Below are 12,327 nucleotides of genomic sequence, written 5' to 3'. Positions count from 1 at the left end.
AAATAGTAGGCCTAAGCCTACTTTATTACTCTACTTGGTGAAGGATCTTTCACTGCCCTGGCAGCACAATATGTCACAACCTGAGGGACATGGTTTAAGTAGCCATGTCTGTGTTTGTGTTAACAGACATATGTACCTGCATGCTCACACACACACACACACACACACACACACACACACACACACACACACAGAGAGAGAGACACACTCGTACCGTCTCTATTCTGTGTTCACATTTATACCCACATTTCTGTATTTTCGTTCTGTAGTGATACTAATTTGAAACACTTTGGCAACACTGGGTTCAAACAGTCATCACAAAAGAGAGAGAAGAATTCAGAGGATTTTTTTATTGCTTTGTCACTGAGTCTCAAACAAATACTTGTTTCATACAAAAGATTTCAATTAACACAGTCACATAAATAACCTAAGGCACACCAAATCTGGTCCCATGAGAAAAGCTGAAGACCTCATTCAGTAATCATAAAGGTTCGTCTAAAATCATGCATTATCACCTGGAGAGAAGAAATACTCTTTTCTGATTGGCTGATGGGTTGGCTATTAATTCTGAATAACAGAACACCTATGAAGTAGATCTGGTACAAAACAGCTTCATCACCGTTTCATATCAATTCAGTACTTCCCAGAGTACCTTTGAATAACTACGTGATGTTAGCCTTCTGGCTAGCTAGCTGAACATTATCAACATCGCCTGTTTGCCATTGTCAAGTGAACGCTCTCAGTTCGGAAGTGTAGAGCTCCAAAGCGGGGACCTTCCCACTTCCCAGCCACATAATGCACTATAACTGTCCATGCTATCGCTGTTAGGGCCAAAGAAAGTTCTGCAACAAACTGAAGAAATCAGCTTCTTTTTAAACAGAACCACTGTGCCTTTACATGCTATAAAAGGTTGTTGTTGGGCTGAACGTTACAGCCCTGTCTCTTTCGTGTTCTTTCCTTCTTTCTTCATGCTCTTCAGCATCCGTTTCCGTTGCCGTGAGAACACCATCCAGGTGACTGCCCAGCCAATCAGAAGGCCGCTGATGGCCAGGACCACGGGTACCCACACAGGCACAGAGTCTGGGCATGATGGCACTGGAGCAGGAGTCAGGGGCAGCGTTGTCGTGGCAGGGGCAGTTGTCGTGGCTGGGGCAGTTGTCGTGGCTGGGGCAGGGCTGAGTTGGCTGTTCCGGTGGGTGAAGATGAACGGCTGAGCCTGATAGAGAGAAAAAATCAGGATTTATGTATTTCTTCAAAACAATCCCTTGAAACCCTTAAGGCCAGTTCATACAAGGGGTGAATCCATTCACTGGGACTTTGCTTAGAACTTAAGTAGCATTGATCCATGAAAGTCTCAGATTCTTGACTACAGTCAGACATCAAAAAGAGGCTGAAGCACAGAAATCGAAGAAATAAGAGTTATTTCTCATACATTTATCTTGGAGCCTTTAAGAGACAAAAAAAGTAGCCAGAAAAGTTGTGGTTTCTGTTCCTAGCTTCCACCGTCTCCACAACCGTCTCTTTGGTCTTTTCACTGGCTCTTCCATGAGGAACATCTAAAGAATGAACCCATCTTATAACTAGCCGGTGTGGCTATACTAACCGGTGCTTGAGGGGTGTGTACAGTATGTCAGACACTGCCAGGACACTAATCTGATCTGGCAAGGCTGGTTTTCCGCTAGTAGACGGTAGGGGGAGCAGGGAAAGCTGCCATTCTCACCACAACAAAACATTCAACCATAACAATGATTTCTAAGCTGTTTTATTAAGTTGAAAATGTTGCATAAGGGGCCTTTAAATCCGAGTTACTCCTGGGACAATGTAACATTGCCCTTGTAATATAATTGACATACTGTATGTAAATCACTTTAGAAAAAAGTGGCTGCTGCATAAATAAATAAATAAATAAATAAATAGATAGAGACACTGGATCTCTCTCTTACCTGTGTGGGGCAGTGGACCTTGGTGCGGTCATACGTCAGGTTGGTGTAGACCTGCTTCCTGCCCACTGGCTCCAACTGTGACACACATTTGTACACTTGTCATCAATACCGATTTGCAACGATCCACAGCACACACAGAGAACATATAGACCTTTTCAACTGCATAGGCAAACCGGTGCATTCCTGAGACACATCCGGTGCCGCAGTTAACAACATTCAGCTAATTAGTAACTTGGCCAGTTACCAACACGGAGCTAATGGTAACTTGGGAACAAACAAAAAATAAAATCCTGATAAATGCTATAGTCTGATAAATTTTCATTTCAAAGTATTTGCGTTGGGTTTGCACCTTTCAACTACTAACCCTCTAGGAACATATTGGAAAGGCCTATACTGTATGCAGTACACAGTGGTTCATGTATCCTGCCATCTTTGGTTGCTCACCATGTTGTTCCACAGTGCGGTTGCCATTTCAGATTGAGCCTTTTCACTGAGGTGGACACAGTCCAGAGAGAAGTAGCTCAGGTCTGTCTGCCCCTCCTGAATTGAGAGGAAGAGGTACGAGGGTAAGAGTGAGTGTGTGTGTGTGTGTGAGTGTGTCTGTGTGTGTGTGTGTGTGTGTGTGTGTGTGTGTGTGTGTGTGTGTGTGTTTATGAGTGTGTGTGCACGCATGCGTGCGTGTGTGTTTGTGTGTATGTGAGTGTATGTGTGTGTGTGTGTGTGTGTGTGTGTGTGTGTGTGTGTGTATGTATGCGAGATTGAGAATAAGCTTGTTTGTGTGTGTTGTGTGAATTGATATTAGCTACAGTAGGTGTACTACTGTACCCACCCCAATCAGAGGAACTGCAGAATGCTGTAAGAAGGGCTGGAGGATCACAGCAAAGTCCTCCCGGTCGTCATAGCGCCCCTCAGACAGCAGCTGCTGCAGCGCAGCCTGGACGGAAGGAAGAACGAGAGAAGAGGAGGAGAAGAAGAGAAGAGGAGAAGAAGAGAAGAGGAGAAACAGGTTAAGAAGAGAGTCAACAGAGAGTCAACAGTTAGCTGAGAAGCAGCCAAGCTAACCGTATGGGTGAGCTATTGAGGCTACTATGCACATGACAGGTGGACAAACACGTCTGAGCATTACAAATCTGACACACTGGGTGCCTCTCATTTGGTCTTTTATACACCCTCCCTTCCTTCCTCGATCCTCGTCCTCACTGATCTAGATAAAGAATGACGGGACGGCAACAATGGGATAGTCTATCCAGTGTTAGTTATATATCAGTGGGAACGAGCCTCGAGGACCGAGCATCGAGGATCGAGGAGAGAGTTTGAGAGCCACCCATAGTCAGATCCAGTTATGTAATAATTAAACAGGCTTTGCCTACGCTGTCCCCCAGCTTCCCCAGACCCACACATCCACACATCCATACCTGATACTCCTTGTTCACCCTCCACACATCCATACCTGATACTCCTTATTGACCCTCCACACATCCATACCTGATACTCCTTATTGACCCCCCACACATCCATACCTGATACTCCTTATTGACCCTCCACACATCCATACCTGATACTCCTTATTGACCCCCCACACATCCATACCTGATACTCCTTATTGACCCCCCACACATCCATACCTGATACTCCTTATTGACCCCCCACACATCCATACCTGATACTCCTTATTGACCCTCCACACATCCATACCTGATACTCCTTATTGACCCCCCACACATCCATACCTGATACTCCTTATTGACCCCCCACACATCCATACCTGATACTCCTTATTCACCCTCCACACATCCATACCTGATACTCCTTATTCACCCTCCACACATCCATACCTGATACTCCTTATTGACCCCCCACACATCCATACCTGATACTCCTTATTCACCCTCCACACATCCATACCTGATACTCCTTATTGACCCCCCACACATCCATACCTGATATTCCTTATTCACCCTCCGCAGCTCCATCAGCTCAGGGGAGTTCTCAGTAGGAAGCACCACGCATGGACATAATTCACTACACACACACACACACGCACACACACACACACACACACACACACACACACAGACACACACACACACACACACACACACACACACACACACACACACACACACACACACCACATTATAATGAGAATACATACATATTAGGGTTATTTCACGAGTGCCTACAGGTACAGTATACCGGTACGTATACAAAATAAAATTAACCTAAAATTAAAAGGTTGATTAAACAGCTCAATAGCTTCTTGGCCAACCATCTCACGATGACGTGTTCTTAGAGGCTATTGTGCTACATGATCCATTTCAGGATCCTTAATGTCTATGCAATGCATCACTATTTTACCTTTCAAAATAAATACCTTTAATATCTATGCGACGCATGTGTGTAGGTACCTTGGCATGAAGTTACAAGTCAGGCTTCCTTTGCTGATTTTCTTCAGTGTATCAACTTGTGGAACTTCAACAAGGTTTACCAATACTCGTGGCACCTAAAGGCAGAACATGAGGAAACGTGTGTGTGTGTGTGTGTGTGTGTGTGTAGATAAAAAAAAATAAAGATGAGAAGGCAACCACTTCCTTAACTACATCAACAATCCCTGCCTAATTCCTATCTGATATTTCCTTTAAGAGTCATCATGCTCTTACCGTAGCATAAAGCAAGTCCAGGCTCTCCATGACATGTTTAATGAAGTTCTTTGGTGACAGATTGTTCTGTACAAAGGGAATAAAATCATGACTTGTGCAATAGAGTCTTAAATGTGTGTGTGTGTGTGTGTGTGTGTGTGTGTGTGTGTGTGTGTGTGCGTGCGTGCGTGCGTGCGTGCGTGCGTGCGTGCGTGCGTGCGTGCGTGCGTGCGTGCGTGCGTGCGTGTGTGAGTGAGTGTGTGCATGCATATGTGTGTGTGTGTGTGTGTGTGAGATAGAGAGAACAAGAGAAAGAGTGAGAGAGCGATAGTGAGAGAGAGAAAGAGAGTGAGAGAGAGACAGTGAGAGGCAGAGATAGTGAGAGAGTAAGAGAGAGCATGGAAAACAGAGGAAAAGAGAGACAGAGAGTAATAAAGGCCTTACCTGGTCTGTGCAGTACTGGCACAGATCACCGACTCCAACAAGCAGTGTCACCAGTTTCCAGTCTTCAGCAAAGTTTACATCCTAGAGGGAGAGGATTACATCATACATTATATCCTATAAGGAGAGGATTACATCACATGTTACACTACATCCTAGAGGGAGAGGATTACATCACATATTACACTACATCCTATAGGGAGAGGATTACACCACATATTACACTACATAGGGAGAGGATTACATCACATGTTACACTACATAGGGAGAGGATTACATCACATGTTACACTACATCCTATAGGGAGAGGATTACACCACATGTTACACTACATCCTATAGGGAGAGGATTACACCACATATTACACTACATCCTATAGGGAGAAGATTAGTTCACATAGGCGAGTTCGTGATGGCGCAGAACTGCGCAGCACAAGATGCAAGTGGTTAAAAATCTGTCCACGATGGTCTAGATGGGCGTGTTTACGACTGTGCAGTCGATATCACGTGGATATCACATGGCCTTAACTTATGGCGGGAGCAAGCTTCTGCTCCGCAGCAGCGCAGCTTCTCTCCAGGTACTGCGGAGCACAGACCGGCCTAGACCCTGCCCTCATGACGTCGGGACTTTGCCCTAATTGGCTTTTACATCCCTGTAGTAGGCCTATATGCTGGCGTTTAGATGCCTCTTCATATCCACAAGGGCCTGTTTCGTCACATGGTCACGTCTAGACTACAGGAAGTAGAAAGCGTCCAACTTTATAGCAGCGTTTGTATCAGGTTTGTATCCCCGCCCCTGCTGTCACCGGCAGGTCTCGCTGCTGCAAGAGGTGAACTTGAACGCGCCTAATGATGTACTGTATTTCATATATCCTGAGTTCCACTCATGAGAGGAGGGGTGTGTACCTTGCTGCTGTTCATGGCCAGGAGAAGAGAATTCACCTGAGCTGGGATGGCACTGTTGGGGAGGAGATGAGTCGTCAGGAGACAAACACGCAGATCTTATTTCAACACACACACACACACACACACGCACACACACTCGCACGCACACTCGCACGCACACACATACACACGCACACACACACACACACACACACGCACACACACACACATACAGTATGTACGTATACTGTAGTACAACTCACGAGGCCTGAGCTCCTGAGACAGCCATGTTGAACCCTTTAGTAGCAAGCACCCCTTGACCCCGGGAGAAGCCTTTGAGGGCGGGGTTAAAGTTCTTCAGAATATCTACGAGAGACAGCACAGTGGAGGAAGGAAAAGAAAAGGGTGTTGGAGGATGTACAGTATGGTAGACTGAGAAGGAGATGCAAGCTGCTGCTTGTAATATCATGAAGGATAATCTATTGTCAGGAGCATTCACCCACTTGGCAGAGTAGTGGTTGTCGTTAAGGTCTTGTCACCCCCAATACTGAAAAAAAAGACAAACGTTAGCTGAGACTGTTCAAATAGACACTATTTATGTAAGCTAAGTTAAGTATATCTGTGTATGTGTGTGTGTGAGTGTGTTTGTGTGTGTGTGTCTGAGAGAGAGAGAGAGAGAGAGTATAAGTATAAAGTATATATACTCCTTTGATCCCGTGAGGGAAATTCAGTCTCAGCTTTTATCCCAATGCGTGAATTAGTGAACACACAGCACACAGTGAAGTGAAGCACAGAGAGAAAGAGAGAGAGAGAGAGAGAGTGAGTGTGTGTGTGTGTGTGTGCGCGTGCATCATATTAATTTCCCCATCCTCACCTCCATGACACCCCCTTGTACTCTGTTTTGAGGGTATTGTAGTTGTTGGCCTTGGCTGCACGTCCAGCCTGTAAAAACATCAACACACTCATTAACATACTTTACAGAATGCTAGTCATGCTAGTTATGCACACTCACAAACACACAGAATGCTAGTCATGCTAGTTATGCACACTCACAAACACAGAACACTAGTCATACACAATACCATGACACAGAACCACTGAAAGAATAGAGCTGAACAAAGAGCATCAGCATTTAGAGGAGATGAGAGGAGAGAGAGCTTTCAAAGGAGAATCACTTGAGTCGCTGCTAATAGCCCATTAATGCTTGATACAGAATGATCAGGTTTCAGGTCATGCATATTTGTGTGCAAACTCTTTACAATGACACACAGGCACAGGCACACAGACACACACACACACACACACACACACACACACACTCACCGTAATAGAGTCACCTAGTGCGCCCACCACTTTGATGTCTGCAGGCCTCAGTTTGTGAACTAAAGGAAGAGAAAAGAGCTGCTTTGCATCATTGCATTCTTCATCACCTTCCTCAGTAGGCTACTACCCCACCGTCCCTATGCCATGTTCACCCTCCTCAGTATTACCCCACCGTCCTTATGCCATGTTCACCCTCCTCAGTATTACCCCACCATCCCTATGCCATGTTCACCTTCCTCAGTAGCAACACCTATGTAAGTGTTTGCTCTTTCTCTTCCGCGTCCTCTCTCCCCTCGTTCCCTTTCTCATGTGTTCAGGTGTGTTCATGTGCCCAGGTGTGTTCAGGTGTTCAGATGTGCCCAGGTGTGTTCATGTGCCCAGGTGTGTTCAGGTGTTCAGATGTGCCCATGTGTGTTCATGTGCCCAGGTGGGTGTGCCCAGGTGTGTTCATGTGCCCAGGTGTGCCCGGGTGCTCTCTGCTTCTCCTACCTGATGTGGGCACAGTGGCAGATGGAGACACATCCTTGCAGGAGAAATCTCGGCCCCAATTCTGGACCAACACAAGTAGAACACAACAACGATTTGCCAGAGCTTCCTTACTCAGCTGACAAGGGCAGTTGAGCTTAATGACCACTTTTAAAATGGTGGACCATTTGACAGCAGATATTTTTGTTACATGAACTCAAATACTATTCTATTTCTAAACATTATACAAGTATATTCAACAGAGGTGAATTCCCTATGATAGACCTAGAGTATTGTGTCTGCAACTTTGGATTAATGATACCGAAATCATGCCACCTAGTGTTGGGTCAGGGTATGACGAAGGTAGGAAGGAAATAATTGTTAATGTCCAATAAACGTACTGTATACTTTACATACTTATGGTCACAATAAAGTCAAGCTGAGGAAACAACGTACCGTGATCTCAGGTGGTGGTAAGGTAGGGCCTTGATAGGTGTAGTTGCTGTTTTTGTAAGTCCTTATGAAAGGTGAGCTCTGTGAATGAACACAATGACAAATTAAAGCAGTCCTGGCTTTAACCTTTGAACATTTATCTATCTCTGGACTATTTATCTATAGAAACATACATTATTGAGAGCCAATACCTTTTCTTTAGAATGTTCCGAAGCAGACATCCCAGGTTCAGAAAGTAAAAGTCCTGCCAGGTATTTGATCCAACCATTTAGTAAACCAGCTCATCCTAATTAGCAGCTAGGTCAGACAATTAGTGATATTAAGTGGGAGAATACACTATATGGACGGACTTTTACTTTCTGTAACCAGGATATCTGCCTCTATTTATCTAAATAAACACATTATTCTTTAGAATGTTAGGTATCAAATGAATGACAGAAGCATGATTGCCTGTGGGCTACAGGTGCCGTGTGTTCTAACTGTGTTGTAAGCCGGGCCTGGACTGAAGGCAATCTCTCGCGTTCAAAGACGGGCTTACCTGGGAAGGGCACTTCAAATTGATGCCATTTGAAAACTCCTGTGTGTGAGTCTTATTACCCAGAGGCTCCAACTGAAGGAGAACACACACACACACACACACACACACACACACACACACACACACACAATGAAATGGTGCAAAGAGGAAAACACACTTCCAAGACACCCTAAAGCATGACAAACTGTCACATTACTGTGTGTTTCCAAACACATACACATACACACACACACACACACACACACACACTCGAGCATACTGTAGGCATAGGCATAATTTGCTCAACTGAACATGTGCTCTATACTGCACTTCATCATTCCTGCAGACATCCACACACACACACACACACGTGATATGATGAGTGCTGAGCTGTTTATTACCATGTTGTTCCACAGTGCTCGTGCCATCTGCGTGTGGGCCTTCTGGCTCAGGTGGAAACAGTCCGGCGTGAAGTAGGAGCGGTCTGCTCGCCCATCCTGAGAGAGGGGGACACAGGGACAAAGAGGGAGGGAAAGAAAGAGAGAGAGAGAGAGAGAGAGAGAGAGAGAGAGAGAGAGAGAGAGAGAGAAAGAAAGAAAAAAAGAAAGAAAAGGAGTGGAAAGGAGGACAGGCTGTTTTCAATATCTTTTTGGCATATTACCATATTACGTGTGTGTGTGTGTGTGTGTGTGCTTGTGTGTGTGTGTGTGTGTGTGTGTATGTTAGAGAGAGAGAGAGAGTATTGGGAGATACTCTATTGTATGTTCTAAATTATTGCTTAATGTCCTGCTTTGGCGATGCAAAGAAATATTTGTCATTCATGCAATTGAATTGAATTGAATTGAATTGAATTGAATTGAATTGAATCGAGAGAGAGAGAGCGAGAGAGAGAAAGAGTGAGTGAGAGAGAGAGAGTGAGAGAGAGAGCGCGAGAAAGAGAGAGAGAGAGAAGGTAAGTGTCTCACTGGAAGTAGGGGAAGCGTGATCGTCCTCAGGAAAGGCTGGATGACCACGGTGAAGTTGTCATGTGTGTCGTAACGCCCCGACTCGGTCAGTTCATAGATGACTTTCTGCAAATGTCAGAAAGAGAGAAAGAGAGAGAGAGAGAGAGAGAGAGAGAGATGTAGACAACATCTTGACACATACAGTAGTGGTACCTTATCTCCACATTAAAGCCACAGACATGTTAGTGCACAGTTCTTCTTCCTGTCCTACCTGATAAGCAATATTGATCTCTGCCAGTCGACGTAACGCCTCCGAGTTCTCGGCCGGTGCCAGGACACAGGGGCAGACAATACTGCAGAGAGAGGGTACACACACATCACACACATTAGCCATGAGCTCACTGACCACAGACAATACTGCACAGAGTGAACACACACGTCACACACATTAGCCATGAGCTGACCACAGACAATACTGGACAGAGTGGACCCACAGATCACACACATTAGCCATGAGCTCACAGACCACAGACAATACTGCACAGAGTGGACACACACACCAGCCATGAGCTCACTGACCACACGGATAGGGATGAACAAGCCAATCACATAAAGAGAAAGAGCATATATGAACAGAGAGAGAGAGATTATCCTGTTTTATTTGTGAGTGTGTGTGTGTGTGTGTGTGTGTCCATCCCATTTTGCTGTATTTGACCCAAATGCTTTGGCAACACTGTACAATGTTATGGTCATGCTGATAAAGATCCATTGAAAAATTTGAGAGAGAGAGGAAGTGAGAGAAAGAGAGAGAGAGAGAGAGAGACAGAGAGAGAGAGAGACTTGTATGTTTCACCCTCCTCCCCTCCCCCCTCGGTATATTTGACACAAATGCTTTGGCAATACTGTACAACGGTATGGTCATGCTAATAAAGCTCCTTTTGAATTCAAATTTGAGAGAGAGAGAGAGAGAGAAAAAGAGGGAGAGAGAGAGAGGGAGAGGGAGAGAGAGAGAGAGAGAGAGAGAGAGAGACTCTCTTACCTGACCAGCCAGGTGGGGCATTTGAGTGACTTGTCCTGGTGCATGGCCCTCAGAGGGACAATGTCAATCGGCTCTATCAGATTCACTATGGCCCGAGGGACCTATCAGCCACAATCAGCGCAAACAGAAAACCAGTCAGATAGTGCGTGAGGTAGCACAACTTGTGATACGTCCCTTAGGATGTGTATCTAAACTGCATAGAAAATCCATCCATTCATCAGTTGGGTCTCTGTGTGTGTGTGTGTGTGTGTGTGTGTGTGTGTGTGTGTGTGTGTGTGTGTGTGATGTCTGTTATGGCAAGTTGTTAGAAGATCAGTATCTCACCTCTTTTTTGAATAAGTCTAGTGTCTCTCTTAAATGTCTGGCAAAAGTCTTTGGGGAGAACTGGAGCTGTGAAGAGGAACATGAATAGAGGCTATTACGCACGTCTTCACCTCATAGACAACGCAGTTAGCAGTGGTACACAACAGCCTGCTGTGAGGCATGTTTGGAGGCTAGCGGAGCTAGAGGCTATGACGCACATCTTCACCTCATAGACAACACAGTTAGCATTGATACACTACAGCCTGCTGAGGCATGTTTGGAGGCTAGCGGAGCTAGAGGCTATGACGCACATCTTCACCTCATAGACCACACTGTTAGCATTGGTAGGCTACACTACAGCCTGCTGTGAGGCATGTTTGGAGGCTAGCGGAATACTCACAGCATTCTGGCAGTAGTCACACATGTCATTTCCTCCGATGAACACGGTGATGACCTTCCAGTCGTTTTGGAAGTCCACACGCTGAATGGGGAATAGTGCATCTATATACCACTTATATTTGATTTATATGCTGTATGTATATATCACTACTTATATCACAATGAATACCAGACAAGTGGTTTGTTTACATTAAATGAACCGGGTAACCTTGCTTAGAGCATTCTTATTGACTATTGGTGTTTACTTACAGAGTCTGTCTTCATCCTTTGCACCAAGGCCCGAGCCTGCCCTAACAGGTCCCTGATTAAAAAGAAAACAATCATTATGGATGGGCGTAGGGACACAGTGATATTTTTGCATATGGTCAGGGTGATGTCACTGTGAGGTCATGATGAAGTCATGATGAGGTCACTCACGCAGCTTTGGCCCCTCCCACGGCCTGGTTGAGGAACGCTTGTGGGGTGTCCTCTCTTCCTGTTCCCTCTGAGAAGCCCGTCACATTGGCATTGAACTCCTTGAGGATGTCTGTGCACAGGGAACTCATTCAAATTAGTACTTCAGTCTAACTTTTTTTCCCAAACTAACTTTTAAATATCTTTTTTCATCACCAAACCCTTTCCCAACAGGGAGTGTCTCTAACACTAACATAAAGAATTGTGCGCTTGGTGTAGTTACTCACTGGGAAGTGTGGTGACATGTGACAGGTTCTTGTCTCCGCCCACACTGAGGAGGAAATGGGGGGGGGGGTTAATCCAGTTACCATAGTGATAGCTAATACAGATAGCTAACACAGAATGTATTGCACATCATGCAAGGAGTGAAGGTCTGTGTGTGTGTGTGTGTGTGTGTGTGTGTGTGTGTGTGTGTGTGTGTGTGTGTGTGTGTGTGTGTGTGTGTGTGTGTGAGAGAGAGAGTGAGTGTGTGTGTGTGTGTGTGTGTGTGTGTGTGTGTGTGTGTGAGAGAGAGAGAGAGAGAG

The 12,327-nt window shown here is 45.3% G+C and overlaps 1 protein-coding gene across 1 annotated transcript in view; it reads right to left on the bottom strand.

Moving 5' to 3' along the window:
* Positions 1 to 350: 350 nt before the first annotated feature.
* Positions 351 to 12,327, bottom strand: part of LOC134098097 (phospholipase B1, membrane-associated-like) — a 37,658-nt gene continuing 25,681 nt past the window's right edge. Inside the window, exons 17-20 of the mRNA XM_062551043.1 lie at positions 2,773 to 2,877; positions 2,388 to 2,483; positions 1,944 to 2,018; positions 351 to 1,216 (exon numbers count right to left, since the gene is read on the bottom strand). Of these exons, the coding sequence (XP_062407027.1) occupies positions 929 to 1,216; positions 1,944 to 2,018; positions 2,388 to 2,483; positions 2,773 to 2,877 (564 nt within the window). The 3' untranslated portion in view covers positions 351 to 928. The remainder of the gene's footprint in view (positions 1,217 to 1,943; positions 2,019 to 2,387; positions 2,484 to 2,772; positions 2,878 to 12,327) is intronic.

The sequence above is a fragment of the Sardina pilchardus genome, chromosome 12, assembly GCF_963854185.1.
Source record: "Sardina pilchardus chromosome 12, fSarPil1.1, whole genome shotgun sequence".
NCBI lineage: Eukaryota > Metazoa > Chordata > Actinopteri > Clupeiformes > Clupeidae > Sardina > Sardina pilchardus.
This window is presented reverse-complemented; position numbering and strand designations above follow the sequence as displayed.